At 36.3% G+C, this 23,534-nt stretch overlaps 1 protein-coding gene across 4 annotated transcripts in view; it reads right to left on the bottom strand.

Annotated features, from left to right (window-relative positions):
• The window catches only part of RAPGEF6 (Rap guanine nucleotide exchange factor 6), a 199,898-nt gene that overhangs the window by 87,897 nt on the left and 88,467 nt on the right, over positions 1-23,534 (bottom strand). For 3 of the 4 annotated variants that reach the window (XM_046668271.1, XM_046668274.1, XM_046668272.1), the window contains exon 7: positions 6,900-7,031. The exons of the other annotated variant lie outside the window; for it this stretch is intronic. In XM_046668271.1, the coding sequence (XP_046524227.1) occupies positions 6,900-7,031 (132 nt within the window). The remainder of the gene's footprint in view (positions 1-6,899; positions 7,032-23,534) is intronic. 4 annotated transcript variants of the gene reach the window in all.

Below are 23,534 nucleotides of genomic sequence, written 5' to 3'. Positions count from 1 at the left end.
ATCAGGATCAAAACAAAAAGATAACCCACCAATTGGGAGAAAATATTTGCAAATCATACATCCAGCAAGGGGTTAATCTCTACAATATATAAAGAACTCACGCAACTGAACAACAGAAAACAAACAACCCAATCAAAAAATGGGCCTAGGATATGAACAGACACTTCTCCAAAGAAGATATACAGATGGCCAATAGGCAGATGAAAAGATGTTCAACATCACTAATCATCCAGGGAAATGCAAATCAAAACCACACTAAGAGATCACCTTATACCTGTTAGAATGGCTATAATCACCAAGACAAAAAAATGTTGGAGATGTTGTGGAGAAAAGGGAACCCTCATACACTGCTGGTGGGAATGCAAACTGGTGCAGCCACTATGGAAATTTCTCAAAATAATAAAAATAGAAATACCATATGACCCAGCTATCCCACTACTGGGTATTTACCCAAAGAACTTGAAATCAACAATTCAAAGAGACTTATGCACCCTATGTTCACTGCAGCATTATTCACAATAGCCAAGACGTGGAAGCAATCCAAGTGCCCATCAACTGATGACTGGATAAAGAAGATGTAGTACATATATACAATGGAATACTACTCAGCCATAAAAAAGACAAAATCATCCCATTCACAACAATGGATGGACTTAGAGGGTATTATGTTAAGTGAAATACGCTGGACAGAGAACGACAAACACCGTATGATTTCACTCATATGTGGAAGATAAACACATGGATAAAGAGAACAGTTCAGTGGTTACCAGGGGGAAGGTAGCTGGGGGCTGAGCACAAAGAGTGAAGGGAAGCACTTCAATGGTGAGGGACAAATAACAATATACAACTGAAATTTTGCAATGTTGTAAACTATTATGACCTCAATTAAAAAAAAATAAAGATGAATGGCTCACAACATAAAAAGGTAAGATGTAATTCAGTTATGTGGACAACAGTAGGGAAGGCTCATTGTCATCTGCATTAGAAGTGAAGACATTTAAGAAGCTAGCACTTTAGGGAGCATAAAAGTCATAGGTAGGGACTGAGAGAAGCCTACTAAAAGAACTCTTTCAGGGACTTGGTAAAGCCATCTACAAAGGAAAAAATATAATCTATCCTTACAATTTTCTTTTACTTGTACTTTTTTCAAAGCAGGATAAAAAGAAAAAGGATGAATAAAATTAATTCAGAGAACATACTAAACTTAAAATGTTAAGAGTATTTAGTCATAGTGTCTAATTCCTTGACTAAACAAGGCAAGCCAGGTCTTTAAGGGAAAGGTAGATATGATGACCACCAGGACTGGAAGCCACTGCATGATACTCCGGAGGATGCAGTCCCTGAGCAGAAAAGTTTAATTCTCTAATAACCAGCTAAGAATCTAAAAAATGTATTATCCACCATTTCCAGCATACAGTAAAAACTTACTGGATAGGAGAAGCAGGGAAATGTAATCCATAACCAGAAGAAAAATCAATCAATATAAAGAGACCCAGGAATGATAGACATGATGGAATTAAGTGATAGGAACTTTTGACATTTATTATAAGTAAGTTCAAGGATTTAAAAGAAAATACAAACATAGCTAGGGGAAAACAGGAAATCTCAATAAAGAAATGTAAACTGTAAAAAGAGAACACTTGGAGAAGGGCAGTAAAAACTACACACACTGAAGCAAAGAGAGAAAAAAAGCCAAAAAGAAACTTTAACAGAGCCACAGAGACTCGTATGATACTATCAAAAGTTGTTACAAAAAAGTAGGTCAAAAGATATGCCACATCCATCAAGGTAGGCTACATAGAAGACTGGAGCCCTGGCCTTTCAACGGCTTTATCCTAGCACTTGGAATAGAGCAGACCCTCAGAAAGATTACAAATCCAGAAAAAAATGTATACTGGTGAAAGTGCTAAGATGACAAGTATTAAACTCCCTGTGTTTTCCCTTCCTACAGTAAGAATGTGTCTCTGTGTAAAGATAATTTGGTGAGGCAGACAGTCTGAGGTGATTTTCTGATGACTTGGCCTTCCCCAAATAAACCCCCAGAGGATATCCTTTTCCTGTTTGCATCTAGATAAATATGAAGCTCCAATGAGGGGAACTACAGGTTAGAACAGAAAGTTATACCAACTTACAAAAACCACATTTTCAGATTTAGAGCACATATTAAGCCATAATCTTAGACTTTCAGTGCTTCTCTTTTCTGCATTCCCATTTTTAGTATTTCATTCAACCCTTTTCATGGACTATTTAGTCCTTATATTTCCTCTTTGTCTTTCCAGTCAGGGTAAGAACTCTGTGAAATTAATCCTTCACAGTAATGCTGTGGAGGCTGGCCCATTCCATAATCTCTACAACAAGGCAGGCAGGCACAATAAAGCCTCCTTTCCCCTAGATAATCAAGCTTTAGTTACTAGTGATCCTCTGCATTTTCCCTGGAAACACTATTGGTTTCTACTCTCAAATGTAATTCAACTACTTCCTAAGTGCCAATACTGTGCTTAACTCAGCATGGAATACATAAGTAAGAAACAAACTCTGCCCTCCACAAATTTATGATGATGAAAAATGTCAAGTTTACAAGTAACTACACCAAGAAGCAGAGTGGAAAAAGCAACATGACCACAGAAAAACTGCTGTGGGGTTCCAAGACATGAGAGACAATATGAAAATGTCATCCAGGTGGAGTTGCAGGCAGAACAGCATAACCAAAACACAGGGATAGAAAAAAGCAAACATGATCAGGGAACAGCCTATGTATTTGTCCGTGGACCAGAATCTAGAATGTGCAAGTGGAGAACAGTGGAATATAAAACCAGATTGGCAGATTGTGGTTACAAGTAAAAGGCTTGGGATCTGAATATAAATTTGAAATGAAGAGTGTAAATTAGATAATGGTAAATCACGGAAGGTTAATAGAGGAGTAAAGTCATCCTGTTCCTGTAATTTATTTCAAGTGGGAGTACTCAAAGAAAACTGAGATTCTGACTAGGACACAGGCAATAGTCTTAACAGAAATATTAAAGACAAGCTGAAGAAAACGTGGTAGGGCAAAACCAGTTGAGGTGTCGAAACGACATCCCAGTGGAAATGTGGCACCAGAGTTCTGGAGAAATTGGCAGTGGAGCTCTGAATCAAGGAATCATACCACCATAGAGGTAGCAGCTGAAGCACTGGGATTTTTAGAAACATTTACTTTCTACATAGAAACTGAACAAGAGAGGTGGGGGATGAATGTGCGCTTCAGGTTATTCAAAAACAAGTTAATGAAAAGCCAAGTGCTCTAGTTCAAGAATCAACATTTCATAATTTTCCAGCTCTTGGAAAAGACTGAAATAGACAGAAAAAGAAATCTAGAAAGAAGCACTCCTTATTTCTCGAGTACTCTTTGAAGATACATAAAACATTTTATCCAAGAACATTCTAAGATCTTAATGCATACTTTTAGTTAAATTTTAAGCTAATCTTGATTAGAAACATATTCACATCGAAACTGTAAGTCGCATTTTTTCCAGACTCTGGTAAATGATTTATTTTTAAGTTTCTTTCAGAGCCAAGGGCTTTTATTTTTAAACTAGAAGACATGAAAACTCTCAAGAAGGAAATGTATATGAGCACAGGCACACATTTGGCCATGTAAAATGATGTAAACAATTTTCCTGTTAAGCATTGCTGTTAGGATGTCTGTTTTCTCTTCCTCTCAACCCTCCAAATTAAAAATGCTTGCATTATTTTGCAAGGCTTTGCTTATATTGTTACAAGCCATGACTGGGTTAGGTGTTTACTTTTAAATCCCTCAAATGCTGAAATTTGGATAACCAGAAAAACCACTTCAACTGTCACTGACCAAGATATACACACTGGCAACACACGCTTTTTACTAAAGGGTGTATTCATAGCTTTAACAGGTACTGCAAAGGAGGCCTGAGGCCAAGGGAAAGACTAAGGGTCCACTGTTGATATTTAACTCTAAGCCCTCTTCTTCCCCTTCAGTCCTATGGATCTGACTGGATACACACACATAATTTGGTTGCTTTTATTTACTTTCTTCATTTTTAATTGCAGGTTTAGAAATTCTGCATTTTGGAGGATATATTTATCAACCTACTATTGTTCTGCTCTTATTCCTTTCACCCTCTAGTAATTATTCCTTTAATAGTTTTCCACAATTTTACTCAGTTTTTATTTTTACTGTACCCTCTATTTACGTTGCTTTACAATTTGTTAAATATCGAAATAATAATGTTCATTGAGAAAAACACAAAAAAAGCTTACGGAACTTAATAAAAACTACTTTTTTACCTTCTTTGGCCACTCTTAAAGAGAGCATGTCTGTCTTTAGTACTATGATAATTCTCTCCTTTAAATTTCTGTTTTGGTTCCAGAATTTCATTACTTTTGCTCCTTTGTTCACTCTCCCTAAATTTCACTGAAACTTACTTTTATCTTATTGGTTCCTTTATAAGTTTCACTGCATCATCTTTTAACTAAAGGTCCATCTATGTGACCTTCCAGAAAATGCAAAACTATAAGGGTAGAAAACAGATTGCTGGCAGCCAGGGGCTGAGGGTCAGAAGAAGTGACTGACTACAAAGGGGCATAAAGTACTTTTTGAGGTGATGAAAATGCTCTATATCTTCGTGTAGGCTATATGAAAGAGGGTGAATTTTATTAAATGTAAATTACATCCCAATTAACATCAAACATATAGATATAAACACAATTAATGATGTAGGAAGGAGAACTGCTATGACTTGGTGCTGAATGTGATGATCAAGGGAGGAGAGCCAATGGTAACTTTCAGGTTTCTGGGGTATGAAAGTGTCTTCTTCACTTTGTAATGGAGGCATTTTGACATGCAGGACAGCTGGCAAGGACACCTGACCACAGTTTATCCAATCTTGAAGTGAATCTCTTAAAAGACAGAATGAGCTGTAGAGAGTGCTACTGAGGAAGGAAACATATAGAAGGCTGGAGCAGGGCAGCTACACATAAGGTCACGGTCCTACATCAGAAGACCTCCAACCACACCAGCAGGTGACTCCAGCCACAGCCTCAGGTGGGCAGCCAGTAGGTGGACATCCTGTGGATGCTAATCTAAGTGCAATGCTTCAGAAGCTAACTTCAAGATCTTGCCAAAGATACAGGAGCCCACTGTGTACAGCCCACCTTCTAATTGATAGTAAAGCATTGGCCTTTCCAAATGACCTTGAATCTCAATCTACACACTATTCTCCTGTCTCTTCTCTCACAACCATCTAGGGCTCTGTTCCTTGCTCCAAAAGGGTGATCAAGTCTGGTTTAGAAAAGGATATACTGGTGACACCAGGTATCTATAGTTTGTCAACACCACATCTCTGCTGTACAGTCCCTCTTAGCAAGGTCCAGACATTCCCACGTATCCATAAAGAAATCTACAGAACATCCAAGAACTTCATTAATCCAGGGTCAATCTTCCTCAGGGTTCTTCTCTAGGAAAAATGCAGAATCCAGGGGCTAGGCCCGTGGCCGAGTGGTTAAGTTTGCACACTCCGCCACGGTGGGCCAGGGTTTTGCCAGCCCAGATCCTGGGCACAGACATGGCACCGCTCATCAGGCCATGCTGATGCAGCGTCCCACACAGCACCACCAGAGGCACTCAACAACTACAACATACGACTATGTACTGGGGGCCTTTGGGGAGAAGAATAAAAAAAACAAAGATGATGACTGGCAACAGTTGTTAGCTCAGGTGCCAATCTTTAAAAAAAAGAAAAAATTGAGTGAGAAATTGCAGTGGATGTGATCTGCTCCTATTTGTTTAAAAAAAAATGCAGAATCCAGAGAAGATACAGCTCTACTCTGACTTGTAGTTATGCGACAACTCTTATTTCTTCCACAAGATACTTTTGGGAAGAGGCAGAATGCTGAAGCCGAACACAGTAAATGGCCCCAGAGCCACTGCATTGTTTTTAACTTTTCTAACTTTACTTTAAAAAAATTCCTTGTTCTATTATAAAATGTCAAACAGGGAAATGCCAAACTCCACAGCAATGAGTTTGTGGAGAAAAGGCACCATATAAACCAAAACTGGAGCTTTATCCATTTTGCATCTGCCTAGAAACTCCCCTTAACAGATAAACGCTGATTTTCCTAAGATATATGAATCTGGGAACTCGGCAAAACTACAGCCTAAAATGTTTTCCTCAGACAACAATGATTCTGTTTTAATTGATCAGTACTGTACAGTAGCCACTAGCCACATATGTCTGTTGGGCACTTGAAATGTGGCTACTCTGAACTGAGATGTGCAGTAAGTTTATATTAAATGCTGGCTTTTGAAGATTATTATGAAAAAATAATGTAACTCACTCATAATTTTTAAACATTGATTAGATGTTGAAATGATATTTGGATATATTGTACCAAATAAAATGTATTACTAAAAATAATTTTACCTGCTTCCTTTTCTTTTTTTAATGTGGCTACTAGAAAATTTAGTAAGAGCCTGTACAATACAGAAACAACTCTAATTGTCTTCATGACTTAACTTATAGAAGATGTATACATTCAATTATAATAAAAATCAGCCTTTTTATAAGTTTAAGTTCATTCGTTTCAAGAACTATTTTCTACCAAAGCATGAATTATATATATTACTATGGATTCACCTGTATAAAAGAAATTAAAAAGAACACTATATCCATAACACTGCTGGACTATATTTAATCACTCTCAAAAGAGAGAACACCTCTTTAGTCTTGCAAATTTGAAAGAGTAAATACAGCATAACTTCTCAAAGCTCTTATGCCTGAATTCCATATCCTAATCGAATGATATGTGACCACCTAAGCACAAGCACAGGACATATGGCAGAATAAAAAAGTCATACGCATGGCACCCAAACTCCTAATGTGTATTACCTGATAGATATCAGATAAACTGCTGCTCCCAGAGTCACTGGCGATGCTACAACCAGACTGACTAGAAGACACATGAGTCACCTGTGGATGAGGGTTGTCTGTGATGTGCATCTTGGTAAGATCGGCTGGAAGCTGAAGAAGAAAAATAATTTAAGATATTCTAAATATCAAACTTTACCTATGTAAGAGTTCTTGACACACTGTAACTTCTGCAACAAATTTTTGTTTTACGTTCATTACTGTGCAACCTCATTTCTAACCTAAATTCTCCATTCTTAGGGAAAACTTTAGGAAACGATAAGAATCAAATTAGTACTCTCACAGTATTAGGCAAGCCTATAGTGGAAGCCCACTGAGCAGTTTTCAAAAGAGATTACCACAAGTAATTGTATTTTAGAGGAAAAACTTGGCCCCTCTTTTTCCCCAAATGAAAACATCAGCCATTGCCACTGTGAAGGGTAGGAACGCTACTGCATGCGTGCATGCATGCATGCATGTGCACACACACACACTCATACACTACTAATACAAAACAGCTGCTAATACCAGAATAAAACAGGAATATCTTGGATTAATGTACAACATCTGGCAACAAGACTTAAGTAACAGTTGACTATATTCAATATTCCCAAAATTCAGTAAGCCTCTTTTCACTTAATATTGTATTAATTTGTAGTTGGCCCCTAAAAAATTTGTTACTAATCTTAATGATTTAATGAGTGTCTGTGCTAGGTGCAGGGATACAAGAGACAGAAGAAGGAAATGAGTCCACCACCTCATCTTTAATATGGTCTCACTTTAATCAGGGATGCAGGTTGTACAATATATTTCATACCATAAAAAGGAAAAAAACCTCACAAAATAAATGCTACAAGAGTTAAGAAACAAACCATTGTGCTCCAGAGTAGTGACAAAGTTTCATAGGAGGTATGAGATACATGTTTCCAAATAATTTCTCTGCAACTTGCTACTCAGGACCATTAAGAGAAATCTATTTACCTTTTATTTATTTATTTATTTTTGAGGAAGATTAGCCCTGAGCTAACTGCTGCCAATCCTCCTCTTTTTGCTGAGGAAGACTGGCCCTGAGCTAACATCCATGCCCATCTTCCTCTACTTTATATGAGGGACGCCTACCACAGCATGGCTTTTGCCAAGTGGTGCCATGTCTGCACCCGGGATCGGAACCGGCAAACCCTGGGCTGCTGAGAAGCGGAACATGCGAACTTCACCGCTGCACCACTGGGCTGGCCCCTATTTACCTTTTAAAACAGGGTACCTCGCTGCTTTACGGTAGGAAAATGTTAAAGAAACACACACATAATACTGTAAACTAAATATACTGTAAAGGAGAAAACGGCCAAGTCTGAATAATATTATCTCAAGAGGAGTCACTATAATTATAAAAGCTACAAAGAAACTACATCACGAACTTCCCCTGCTGATAATGGTGGGTTAGTTAATTCAGAGGAATCCTATAACTAACATAAACAGAAAAACTGGAATACACACAAACTGGCCTTTGAGGATGCCTTTCTCCTAAGAATATTTCCTGATTCTTAAAGAGGAGGCCAACAGGGTGAGAAGAACTTCTGATAGGCACTGGTTAAAGAGATAAAGTTATATTCCAAGGCCTAGCACGAAAGAAACACACTTTGGACTGGGACCCTGGAAGTACACTATACTCTAGGAGTAAGTAGGACCCAAAAGTAAACTAACAACCATTTTTAGAATCACCTCAATCCTTGATGCTGGATTAAGGTTATACAGGATCACCAGTGCTTCCAATCAACTATTGGAAGTAAACACAAATCTTCACCATAGGAAAAAATTGTCCTAGGTCTCTAATTATTTAGAAAATTTTGTGTACACAACATCCACTGTTCAAATAAAACTAGGCACATTAGGAGACAAGATGGCATTGATAAAAACTAAGAGAACTAATAAATTCTAGAAAGCAATGAAGAACAACTTTCAAATAATGGAGTTGACACAGATTCTAAAATTACTGTATTTAATATATCTATATCTATATCTATCTATCCATATCTAGTTATATATACACACACACCAGGGGTTGGCAAACATTTTCTTTAAAGGACCAAAGAGTATATATTTTAGGCTTTTGTAGGCCACATATAGTCTCTGTGGTATACTTTTCTTTTTTTTTAATAACTCTTTAAAAATGTAAAAAACATTCTCACCTTACAGGTCATATACCTCACTGGCCATATCTGCTCCAGTTTAGCAATCCATGATTATATACAATGACAAAAAGACAAGACTAAGAATTTTAGCAAAGAAAGAAAAACTAACAAAGAATGAAATGAAAATACTAGAATTGAAAAACACAATTATAGAATTAAAAAATAAAGATAGGTCTGAAAAAAATATCCAGAATGAAGCCAGGAGAGAAGTGGCAAGAGCCACAAAAGATATAGTGAGAAGGTAACATCTGAATAACCAGAGTCATAGAAACAGAACAGTATTTAAGGAATAGAAGATGATGGCTGACAATTTCCAAAACTGACAAAAGATACAAAGTCACAGATCAAGCAGCTTTAAGAATTACCAGCAAGATAGATAAAAACAAAACCATACCTACAAACACCAGGGTAAAACTGCTGGAAAAAAAAGACAGACAAAAGTCTTAAAAGCAGTCAGAGAAAAAAGAGATTACTCTGACAAGAGCAAAATTAAACTGATGGCTGCCTTCTCAATGGAATTTGGAAGCCAGAAGACAATGGAGTGCTATCTCTAAGAGCTGGAATTCTACACCTAGCAAAAGCAGTCCTCAAAAAGGGTAAAATAAAGTCATTCTCAGAGAAACAAAAATGAAGAGAACTACTCCCCAGCAGACCTACGACGAAGAAAATCCATTGGGAGAAAAAAATGATTCCATATGGAAGTTTCTAGATGCAGGAAAGAAGTAAAACCAATGAAAAAAACAGGAAATACATGGTTGAATCTACATGAATACTGACTATATAAAATAGTAACATTAATGCCCCATAAAGTTTAAAATGTATATAGAATTAAGATACATTACACGAGAATTTAAGGCAGGAGAAGGGTAAATGAAGTTATTAAAGTGCTCTAAGTTCTTTGCATTGTCCATGAAACTGCAGCCACAGACTCCATAGGTGAAGGATGTATTGTTATAATCTATGACTTAAGGAAAAAATGTAAAAAAGTATATAACTACCAAGCTAACATAGGGGAAAATATCAAATAATAAAAGGATGGAAAAATATATACCATGCAAACACAAACAAAAAGAAAGCTTATGAAGTTATAGTAACGTCAGATAGTAGATCTTGAGGCAAAAGCATTAGGTAGAGACAAAATGGGACAAGTCAAAACGATAAAAAGCTCAACACTAAATAAATATGCTCCTAATAACAGCCTCAAAATGTATAAAGCAAAAAATGACAACAATAAAAGAATTAGATGAATCTACAATTACACTGTGAAATTTTACCACACCTCTTTCAGTGGTACAATAAGCAAATAAAAAAATAAGATAAGGAAGATGTGAACATAAAGGCAGCAGAAAATCAATGAGCTAACTATAACTGATTACAATAATACAGAAATATTGAGGGAAGTGTGTCTCAACTCAAAGATATTCCTCCCACTTGGTTTCTAGCATTTAGATTCAAAGAAAAAAACTCATCTAGAAATGAAACAGATGGAAACACAAAGACTGAAAATAGTTTTAAAATATCAGATGTTTGGCTGGGGTGTCAGAAGTGGGAGATATTCTATACTCCAAGATTACCACAGAGGTAAAACCAAGGAGAAGGTCATCCACAAAAGTAACACAATGAACCCAAGCCAGAAGAAAAGTCTGCAAACTGGCTTGGTGATGATCCTTACAATGTACTGAGCAATCTTAATCCTCAGTAGGCCCTAAAAGGCAGGCATTATTATCCCTACTTTACTGACGAGGAACGGAGGCAGTAGGATGAAGCAACTTGCCCCAGATCTCGCACTCAAGTAAGTAGCAGAACTGGAATTCAAACCTAGGTGTATCGATTCTAGTACTCTTTGCTATACTCTACACTTTGCGCCAAGAACTCTGCTGGTAACATAAAGATGAAAACGGAGTCCTACCTTCCAAGGAGCTCAGTCTAATAGTAGAGAGAGTAATCAGATTGCTTCCTGAAGAACACAGATCTTCATACAGGAATCCCCTCAACCTCTTTATCTGATAGGAAAAATGATGATGATGATAGCAGCTAATGTTTGAGTGCCCACTATATGTACCAAATATGTAAATGGAAGCAAATATATTCTTCTACATGCTTCTTACATAGAATATGTAATTTAGTCATCAAGCAACCCAACGAGGTAGATGCTATTATACGAAATTTACAGATTAGAAAATTGGGGCCCAGAGAAGTTATAAAGGTTGTCCATGGTCACACAGCTAGGAAGCAGGGAAACTGGGATCTGAAACCCAGGCAGCCTGACCAGAAATCTGTTGCTCTTTCCTACTAAGTTGTTTCCTGATATTAAGTTGGGAGATCAGAACACCCAACAGTTTCTTTTTTCTTAATAACAAAGGAGGCAAAAAGGAAAAGGTTTTCCTCCAATAGGAATTTTTGATTTCTCAAACTTTCTCCACTGTCTCTCAGCTTGCCTGCCCCCTTGCCTTTTCTTCCTGATCCCAGCTGGAACTTAACTGCTGACCTTTCATCAACAACCTCAATTTAGTTACCCCATCATCCTTCCAGCCTACCAGGTCTGGAAAACATTCCTATTTTCTATACTTCCTGCATCCATGTCCTAAACTTGAACTTCTGAGCTCTGCTGGAACTCACATGTCCATGAGGACTAGTGTCAAAGTTTTATTTGGGGTGTGGGAAGGTTCCTTCAGCTAACAGCTCAAATACAGACACCAATTATTAAGGTACATAGTCTCTTGAAGACTATGTGTGTGTGTGTGTATACACACACACACACACACACACACAAGGAAAGAGATGTATTAAGAAGAGGCAAGAGGGGCCGGCCCGGTGGCATACTGGGTAAGTTCGTGCGCTCTTCTCCGGCAGCCCGGGGTTCACCAGTTAGATCCTGGATGCTGACCTACACACTGCTCATCAAGCCACGCTGCGGCAGCATTCCACATAGGAGAACGAGAAGGACTTACAACTAGGATATACAACTATGTACTGGGGCTTTGGGGAGGAAAAAAAAAAAGAGGACGATTGGCAACAGATGTTAGCTCAGGGCCAAACTTCTTCACCAGAAAAACAAGAAGAACAACAAGAGGAGGCTAGAGGTAGAACATAATCTTGAATATCAAGCTAGGTATTTTATTATTATTATTTTCCTTTTTTTCATTGAGGTTATGATAGTTTACGACCTTGTGAAATTTCAGCTGTACATTATTATTTGTCAGTCATATTATAGGTGCACAGCTTCAGCCTTTGTGCCCACCCTCCACTCCCCTGGCAACCACTAATCTGTTCTCTTTGTCCACGTGTTTGTTTATCTTCCACATATGATGGAGTCATATAGAAACTGTGTTTCTCTATCTAGCTTATTTCGCCTAACATAATACCCTCAAGGTTCATCTGTGTTGTTGTGAATGGGACGATTTTATCCTTTTTTATGGCTGAGTAGTATTCCATTGTACAGATATACCATATCTTCTTTATCCAGTCATCAGTAAATGGGCACTTAGGTTGCTTCCACATCTTGGCTATTGTGAATAAGGCTGCAATGAACATAGGGGTGTGTGGGTCTCTTAGAATTGCTGATTTCAAGTTTCAAGCTAGGTATTTTGAATTTGATTCCTACAGGCAATAGAGAGCTACTCTAGGTCTCTGGGAAGGACCATGACATAAGAGCTGCTGTATGTCAGATAGGCTTAATCCAGAAAAGTGTGCATTTTGCTGATTCAAGGTGGTGTACAGGTCCAGGCAACTCTCTGGGGCAACTGCTTTACATGCAGAGACTCAAATATCCAATCTGCTTTGGTTTTTCAGATCTGCCATCTCAACATGGAGTCACTTAAGTCACAGCAGTAGGAGAAGAAACAGCTGGAAGAGATCGCTAAACCTTGCCAGCAATCAGGGAAATCGAAACTAAAACAAATTACTTTCCTTTTTTTCATCAGATTGGCAAAAAGAAAGTTTTTGTTTTTTAAAGATTTTTTGATTTTTCTTTTTAATTTTCCTCCTTCTCCCCAAAGCCCCCCAGTATATTTTAGTTGTAGGTTCTTCTAGCTGTGGCATGTGGGATGCTGCCTCAACATGGCTTGATGAGTAGTGCTAGGTCCATGCCCAGGATCCGAATCAGTGAAACCCTGGGCTGCCGAAGCAGACCATGCAAACTTAACCACTCAGCCACAGGGCCAGCCCCCAAAAGATAGCCTGACAATACAAAATTTGGGCAATGTTATGAAGGAAAACAATATTCTCATAAATTGCTAATACGAGTTATGAATTTGTACAGCCACTTTGGCGAGCTATCTGGGGAGTAGCCACTTTGGGGAGCGAATATGAGATTTGTTACATTTAAAATATATATACCTTATGACTCAACAGTTTCTCTTTGAGTATATACCCAAAAGAAGCATATAGGTACACAATTGGAAGGTACAAGGACATTCATTACAAACAATACTGTAATAGTTTAAAAAAGAAACCACCACCATAATGAGGAGAATAGCTAAATTGTTATACAGCCTACTGTAGAATACTATGCAACAGTTAAAGGTATGAAGTAGATCTGTACATTCAAACTTGGATAGGTCTCCCAGATGTACTGACTAAAAAAGCAAGTTTCATGATAAACATGAAAGACATGATTCAATTTTTTAAAGCCATAAAAATAATATTATATATTTTCTGGGGATATACTAATCTGGGTTTGGGGGAAAAGATTTGAAGGAATATATACCAGACAATCAATAGTAGTACTCTCTAGTGAAGAAGAAAGATCAGGGCTGGTGGTCCAAAAGGAATTTTAGGTTTATCTGAATGTCCAGCTGAAATGTTTCATTTTCATATGAAGAAAGCACTTCTCTATCATTTCTATAAATAGATTATTTGAAATTTTTCCAAAACTGAAAACACATATACAAGTACACGAGGGTAATTTTCTCTCACCTTCTCATTTAAGAATGGCCACCAGGTGGTTACCATTGGGGAAGGGGTAAGGGGGGAGGGCAAAAGGGGTGATTAGGCTCACATGTGAGGGGATGCACTATAATTAGTGTTCGGGTGGTGAACATGGTGTAATGTACACAGAGTTTGAAATATGATGTACATCCGAAAAAAATAAAAATAAAAACAAAAACAATGGCCACCAACACTGGACTGTGCTAAAATTCTGTAACCCTTAGCAACTAAGCGTTGCTATATAGCATAATCCTGATCTTTTATAATGATGAAAAAATTAAATTAATAAATTCAAAGATGAGTTTTATTAGAATGCCTTGTGAGAACATAATAAGTGCTAATATACTTGATGTAGAAAGTAGAGCTGTGGGGCCGGACCCATGGCTAGTGGTTAAGTTTGGCACACTCTGCTTCAGCAGACCAGGTTCAGTTCCCAGGTGTGGACCTACACCACTCATCAGTGGCCAGGCTGTAGTGGCAATCCACATACAAAACAGAGAAAGGTTGGCACAGATGTCAGCTCAGAGTGAATCTTCCTCAGCAAAAATAAATAAATAAATAATAGAAAGTAGAGCTGAGAATAAATATTTAACTTATAGGCACTGGAAAAAGAGGAGAAAGTGATATAAATTTAACAACAAAAAACTCCCAACATAAGAACCTCCTCTATGGGAAGCTGAGAAATGAATGGGAAGTGAAATACTTCTGTGTTTTCACTCCACCCTTTTGAATGTGGCACTCATGCTCTCTATATCCCTATGATGTTTTTATTTATATATATAATATATATATATTTTTATATTTTACTTTTATTACCTAATGAAGGCCTAGCAAAGTGATGCCTGCCCCAAACAAAATACTTGCTCATTAAGCATTTGTAGAAAAAAATGATTGTATATATTTGACTTCTGAACATTGTACTTGCTGCTCAGAAGGTCTCCATGGATATCTAAACAGATGAAGTTTCAACACAGACAGAGTCAGTATTTCAGGAAAGGCAGCACTTCCTAAATTGTACACTCTCAAATACTGTTTCGGGAGAGAAAACTCATGGTTGTATCACAAAAATGGGGAGAGGGCGGTCGATGGCTGAATAAATTATCAAATAATGTTATACTCTACACCCATTAGCTCTTTACAACAAACATTAAGCATATTTATGGAAGGTCTAAGAAGTCTCACAATAAACAAATTTGTTTCACACTGCATTCTCCAAACTTATTTTCCCCCAATATTCTTATTAACAGTCTGCCAGTGTAAGAAATAATGCTTTGGGACAATCCCACCCATTTACCCAAGAAACATTTATAGGGCAATTAGTTTGAGAAGGGAGGCGGTGGGAGCAGAGACCTACTTGAATCTAGATTGGCATGAACGCAGGTATGTATAGTGTAAGAGTAAGATTACATGAATGTTCAAGATTCTACTTCATGTTTAAAAGCTTAGCCTTCAAGAGTAGCCTACCACAACTAAGAATGATAGTATGGAAATGTACCCTCTAATAAGAAACTCTGCTATTTGAAACTTTTTGCCCTTACAACACATACCCACGCATTATTTCACTTAAGAGAATGGCATTCAGGGGGCTCTATAAGTATGAAATTTTATTATTAGCCCTGAGAATAAGGTTTAAGAATTGCACAATTCCCCAAAAGAACAGCATTCCTCAAAGATCACCGTTAATTCCAAACTGCATTGTTAGAACTTGCTTTTTATAGCATAGCTACCTGAAACAGAAGCACCGTGCCCATCCAGAAATCACTTATCCATTAACCTTAAAAAGATCAAGGCATAAAGATGATCCTTGGGCACACCACAAAACCTATTAATTCCTGTGTGCTACTCACAAAGACATTTCAGAACTCTATACTCATTTTCTGTAAATACAAATACATTTCTAACAAGCTTGGAGATCTAATTTTCCATTTACTAAACAAGGAGCAACTAGTGTGCACCTGAGAATAGTCATAACAACAAGGATAAAAGTCGTGGGGTTTACAAGATTTAAAAAAACAATTAAAATACTAAAATAACAAAGGCAACTTAGAGAGAAGGACCTCACTCTCACTGGGGGTAAAGAGCAGGAAGAAGAATGTTTGAGGTGAGTCTTGGGGATGATCAAGATAAACATACTGAACAGCACTGACAAAGATCCAAACTGCAGTGTCCGATATGGTAGCCCTCATCACACAAGCCTACTGAGCACAATGCGGCTAGTCAAACTGAGACATGCTGTGAGTGTAAAATACAAATTGGATTTATTAAGAAGAAAAAAAAAGTAAAACATCTCTTTAATAATTACTACATTTTTATGACATGTTTAAAAATTTACTAGATATATTATTACATTAATCTCACCTTAAATTTTTTTTTAAAGTGGCTATCATAAGGTTTAAAATTATATATGTGGTACGTGGTTCACATTAGATTTCCTTTGAACAGCATTAGGTCAGAGACTTGAATGAGCATGAAGCATTCAGGAAACAGTAAGCAAACCAGTGTAGCTCACTTAGGGATGTATATAGGAGGATACATGAGATGAAGGGCCAGATGTAGCACTCTTGGGTGCTTAGATTTCCTTACTAGAAAAGAGCTACTGAAGAGTTTTAAGCAAGAAAATGGCTGGAAGAGATTTGCTCTTTAAAAACATTACTCTGGAAACACAGAAGAGAAAATCGAAGAAAATCATACATATGGGAGACAGGAAGCACTAGTCAAGGCACAAGAAGATGGAGGCCTTATGAAATTAAAAGCAAGCCACCAGAATTATAAGGGAGCTTCTAGGACTGGACAGAGTGACATATCATAGAAGTGTCAGCTGACAATGAGAGAGAGTTAAAAATAGATTCCAAGGCCCAAAAAGCAGTCTGGAGTGTGTTTTATGGAGACAGTCTAAAATTTCTCAAAAGCCCTTAAGGAAATAGTTATATTTAATCATAGTAGCCTTGAGTATACACACCAGCACTGCACCTGAGGCATGTGAAACTACAGGGGAAACATGCATTCCTAATTCATTATTTTTACTAAAAGATGACGTTTGGGGGTACACTGTTAAATAACTCAGTAAGTACTCATTTTTTAATTCTAAGACACATATTTCTCCCCACTTTAACATTTTTTAAACATGAGAGCAACTTTCAATCAATATTTGCACTTAATACTGAATTTATTAAAAATGCAGATAGATTTGTTGAGAAAAGAGGACATCAGTATGAGAGTGCTTGACAAGTTTGAGGACAAGCAAGGAAACCAGTGTAGCTGGAGTGAACAAGGACTAAAAGGAGGAAGAGAGATCACACTGTTCAGTAAGTCACGATGAAGACTCTGACTTTTACTCTGAAGAAAGTCTGTCAAGGAAGAGGGAGTGATCAGTTGTGTCAACAGTTGCAGATAGGTAAAGCAAGATAAAGGCCAAGAAATGACCTGTAGATTTAGTTGTGTGTAAAAATGAGAAAGGAAACACTTCCTAGACAAGAGCACCTAAAAGAAGAAAAATAGAAGCCAAAGCAGTAATGCCTTCTCCACCCAGTGAACAGCCATTTCAGGCAAGCCACTGTAACAGACCAGGAAGGAGAGCGCTCAACTAAGAATGACTCAAGGAAAGATAAACCCCCTGAGATAAACCCCCCAAAATTCAAATTAGAAAAGAATTTAAACTTGAAGAGCTAATAAGACAATGAGAAAAAAGGAATAGCACCCATAAAATGAACACAAGTTATTAAACAAGGGTGACTATAAAAAGCATCACTTAAGAGATTTCAAAAATGAATAATTCAGTGATTAAATTTAGAAATTTAAAACATGAATAGCAGAATAGCAACTGGTCACAAATGGAGAATGAGTTAGTGAGCTAGAAGATCAAACTGGGAATGCACAGAATAAAGTATGAAACAAATGTTTAGAGATGTTATGGATAGATCCAGAGTTCCAACATCTGGAGCAATAAGAGAAAAAGAGTTGCAGTTTTCAAAAAGTAACGAATTTCCCACAACTGAAGACAAATGGGAATTTTCAGCTTGAGAGAGATTTCCAAGTGCCAAGAAGGGGAAACAAAACAAAACAAAAAATTAGACAATTCATGGTAAACTTCATGGCATCAAGGATAAAAAATAAAACAAAAACAAGGCAACTATCAACTAACCACTAACAAGAAAAACAGATTACTTTACAAAAGAATAAGAATTCTCATTATAAACCCTGAATGCCAGAAGACAGTGCATTAACTTTTTCAAAGTGTTAAAGGAAAAAAACTTTATACGTATCATTTTATATACAATTAAACAACTATTTTAAGAGTAAATATAAAGTAAAGCATTTTGAACATACAAGGACTTAAAGTTCCAGACACTTGCAGCTAGGACTATTTATTTTAACAAGAAAATAAATGAATTTAGAGGTAATGAAATTCAAGTAGGAGCAGGGGCAAAATACATGAATTAATAAATAAGACCAATAACATGTATTGGAAAACCAAAAGTAGCAAGCACGAAAAATTAATCCCAAATTTAACGTGTTTAATCACAATCCAGTGTTAAAATTCCGTCAACAGTAACATGAGAGATGAAGAAGGGAAGAAGGAGACATGTACTTTATTATAAATACTTAATTTACAAAGTAGAGCACCAATCACAGAATCCTGCTCAGATAATACTTGCTGGCATTTAATGAAACCTTAGACTCTGATCGTTAAAATCTTCTTTGCCTCTTCTATCCTTGTTAAATCTTAAACCAAAAGTTGATTACCAGTACATTCAAAGGCTATTTTTTGGTTGGTATTCTAAAAAAACAACTCCTATATCTCATTCTCGATTTTCTTTAAAGCTTTTCATCTGGTTTCATGTATTTCCCTTCTACATGTCATTTTAAACCTCAGCAGTCAGCAATGTGTGGGCCCCACAGGTGGCATTTATACTAGAGAGGCCATCCATGTCTTACCAGATAATAGTACAAATGAAGTGTGTACCTAGGTTTCATTCCACCTCTTTACATTCCAATCAGCTTTCTGCCAAATGGGCAGTGAATTTAAACGTCATTCCAGAAGCTGTCTTTAAGAAAGATACGCAATGAGTTATCTTTCAGATAAAACAGTACATCATGACGCTATCCTAGTATTTCTCCCTTAGTCACCATCAATAGGACAACCTTTAAACAAAGACATGATTTCAGATCATCCAAAGAAATACCTCTGTTGTCTTTCTCTGTTCAACAAAACCACAAAGAAATCTTAACACAGGCAATGTTACAATTAAAGTGTTTATTTACTAAAACATTTAGTTTTATAAAACAAAACTAAAAATTGATACTTCTCTCTTTTGAAATTTATATAACAGGAAATATAAATTGAGTGGCATCAAATTCCACATCTACGTAAACAGCCACTGTGAATAATTTACTAAATTACACTGTATATTTTCCTAAAACCAAGTATGTCCTGTTGTGCAGCATTTTGCTTTTTCTGTGAGTTATTACATTTGCTTTAAAATGACAAGTATAATAGATGATCTTAAACAGTCTCAAGCTATTAATGGTTCAGTCACTACTATTTTGAAAATACTTAAGAATATTAAAATATTTTCATATAATTACTTTTCATGAGTATTTTCTTCATATTATTTCACTATTATTACCCAGTCTTAGTAAAATCAATTCAATAATTTATTTGATAGCACTGTGTCAGTGAAAAATGTTGTATAATACAAATTAGAGGTTAGATTAACATAGCTAAATACATCAACCATTTAAGGAAATGAGACAATACAATACATTCAAGTTAAAGAGTATGAACACAGAAGAGGACAGAATAGCCATAAATGAACACAATTCAGTCTGAAGATAGTACACTTCAAATGCACTGCATTTTAAGTCTACAGACTATTAAGAAGGCATTTTTCAAATCTTCTTAGAGGTACATTAGAGTATTTTAGGGATTCCTTTAAATTGAAAAACAAAATGGCCATGAGATTGAGCTTTGTAGACTGCTCTGTAGTTCTTATTTTTAAAGTTCATAAAATATAATAGCACACTAAAACTCATTTACAATTCAAATAATAGAATTTAAATTTCATAACTAGATTATATCAATCTCAAAGAAAATAATGACAATTACTTACTTTGGAGGCCCATGGCTGAAGACAATTGGCATAACAGCGAACAAGAAAAGCCATTTCCTAGGCTGGAAAGAGTAGTTTCCTTTTCAAACCAGAGCCACACCGATGAGTATGTTGACAAAATTCTGTTAAGTTTCTTTTTACAAATCACACGCCATTTGCAGTGTTATAGAAAGGCAACATCTCCAAATCCCTTTCAAACTGAATTCAGGAGCTTTTAGTAGCTCAGAGTATTGTTCTAAATAACTGCAACAGTTTTCATCTAACGTTCACTTTTAACAAGCAAATCACAGTAAATCAAGATGTTTATATTTCTGGCTCAGATCACACAGACATACACATGCTTCCTCAGGCACCTGGCACAGACATGCACAGTGGTAACACAACAATTAATACTGTATCAATCAAAGCAAATAAGGCACCATGCACCCAATCTGTGTTCCTGGATTCTGAGAAACCTTTCCTCTCTGTCATACAGCTTTGTCTTTTCTTCAAGTCATTTCGTTCTGTACAGCAAGCACTGCAGTAATTCTTCTGTATCAGAAGCAAACCAGAACACTGTATCCTTAAGATGAAAGTTTCTTCTTTTATTCTTAACCACCAGAGGTTAAAAAAAAAAAATCAATCATCGAGCAAATGGTAGTTAGAAGATAGATGCTCTAACAGGTTTGTCCTGTAGAATGCCTGAGAATCTCCAAAATTAAAATTTTCTCTTTTCACATGCACTATTTACAGCTCTGCAGTACTGCTTCTTGTTTTAATGCATCAGTAAGACAGTACTGTTGATCTAAGTCTGGCTTTTCTGGTTAAAAATTTATATATGATGTGGTACAAAAACACTAGATCTTCTGCTAAAGCAAGACTATATGCTAGTGTCTTAATTCCTACTATCCTTGCCTGTTTCAAACCAGCTCCCTAAGGAGAAGCTCCTATTGATTGTATGCTCTGCAGTAAGATGAAATATCTAATAAGAAGGAAAGAGAGTGGGAGGAGAATAGAGCTAAAAGGATGACATCACCTGTATAGAAAGCCTTCAGAAACTGCATTAGATCAATTGGCTACTGTATCTGCAGATGTAGCCCAAAGCGCAATTTGTTGAAAACACATACATACACACACACACACACACACCCTTCTGTGAGAAATGTCAGCAAGCCAAATTCTATAAGAATAAAATTGGCTTAAGCACCTTTCTATTTCACAGTTTTAAAATTCCATTTTGATTTTTAATTCTGTGCATTGACGTACAGCTTTATTTGGGAAGCCATATTTCCTAATATTACTATTCAAATTTAACACAATATTGTCCTCCCAAAGACAATACAATAGCTCTGGTGAGATACTTTTACACTGCAAATATATAAGGCAGCCTAGTTCTCAGATGTTACACATGTATTTGTAACACTACTAATTCATGGGTCTTTGCTTGCAAAACTTCCTATTTATCAAATTACTGGTCTGAAAGCTATAACTTTGAGGATGACTCTAATTTAATATTAAAAATATTAAAACTGGCACTAAGATTTGTATGTAAATAGTAAAATTTAAACGGAAACAATAGAATTTCATTTTGCAAAGGAAAGCTGAAAAAGATCACAGGCATAACAGCAACTTGCAGCATGCACCAACTCCTCTGAGGAATAATCTATGCAGTATGGTCCTTTCCTATAGCCCAATGATCAATTCCTAGTAAGAGACGAGCAGCCAGAAAACTCAGAAGCAATCAGAGAAGAAAATGATTAAACCAGCTTCCAAACTGAGTTTGGATTAAAAGGAAATCTCATTTTTCTATAAAAATTACAGAGAAAAATTTAAATTTTGCCACACCCTCTTCAATCTGAAAACACAATTCCTTTAGTACCCACCCTTATTCTTCATGCCTCTGCCATCAGGCATCTACTGCAGATACTCCCATAAAGTGTTTGCACTTAAGGTTGTAATGGTGCCTCCCAATGGCCAAAGTAAGACATAGTTTCCAATAGTAATATACAGTTAGTATACTTCCAGGCAGTACAATTACGAGAATAACAATCAATGAACAAACCAAATAGAAGTATTCTACTTCATTCACCTAACACTATTTTGAGGGGAAGAGGTGTGCAACCTAAGAGGAGAAATTATTACCTGAGAGACAGGTATTACTACAAAGGACTCCACTGACTGTCACAGAAAAAAACAGCTTGTTATTAGCGAAAAAAAAAAAGAGTTCCTCAGTACCCCCATGCAAAGTATGAGTCACTTTCTGAACAACACTATGTTGCCAACCTGCATTATGCTGCTACTTATAAGACTAGAATTTATGTTAGCGAAACTAAGTACTATTCTGAACAAATTCAAGTCATGGATTAAAAATATATAATCATTTATGAATTTAAGTTTCCATAAAACAAGATTTATTTTCTGCAAAAATTTCAAAGTACACAAAATTTGCACTTAAATATAAAATTAAATCTCACAAATATAAATAAGCATGACTCTAGTTTTCTACATGTAAAACAAAGAAAATGTGCAGCATATTATTTTCAAGCACCAACGTATTTTTTTCAGTTTAATTAATTTAAATAAACTACAATGGGTTGGAATTTCAACAAAATGTTCAAGACTAAATTAACTAAAATCTAATTTCAATCACTCATTTTTTAAAATAGAAAAACGATAGTCGTAACTTTGTATGCAAATGAAGCCAAATATTTCCTAAAGATAAATTTCTAAGACAAGCATTTTGTACATATATGTTAGTAAGAAGACTCAAGATCATTTCAGTTTCAGCACCAGAAAATAATTATATTCATGTATAGTACCAACAGGGTAAATTGCAACCAAACCAAAAAGTAAAATCCTAATGAGCACCTTTCCCTTTTCATAAATCATGCTGATAGCACACAAAGAAGGACTTCAAGCTGAGCAAGAGAGACAGCCATCTCTTAGCTGCTTTAAAAGACTGCTGCCCTGTATATGAAATGCAATCCACTAACGCCATATGTTAGAACTACTGTAGTAAACAGCAACTCAATAAAGGAACAACTCTCTTTTCCCTTAGTTTGGCCTTTAAGTGAAGATGACATCATCCTTTTCCTTGTTCTACCAATCACCTCATAGTACCTGCCATTCTAGGGAATTGTCTAGTGAATCTAGCATGCAAAATCTCCCTGTGCAACAATACCATGAAAGAAAAGAAACAGGTCAAATTCCATATTCAGCATGTGAAACCAAGAGCATTCTGATGATACACTACACTATACTGTTTCTTCAGAAATAATGACTTAATCTCTTAATTACTGAAGGAAGATATAAACATCTTTTGAAGAGAATAGTCAGTAATTCATCAATAACTAAAATATATGATTATGTGAATCTAATCATTTTTCACTTCCATCACTTTTGGAATTTTA

The sequence above is a fragment of the Equus quagga genome, chromosome 7, assembly GCF_021613505.1.
Source record: "Equus quagga isolate Etosha38 chromosome 7, UCLA_HA_Equagga_1.0, whole genome shotgun sequence".
Lineage (NCBI taxonomy): Eukaryota > Metazoa > Chordata > Mammalia > Perissodactyla > Equidae > Equus > Equus quagga.
The sequence above is the reverse complement of the archived record's forward strand: the minus strand, read 5'-3'. Positions and strand labels throughout refer to the sequence as shown.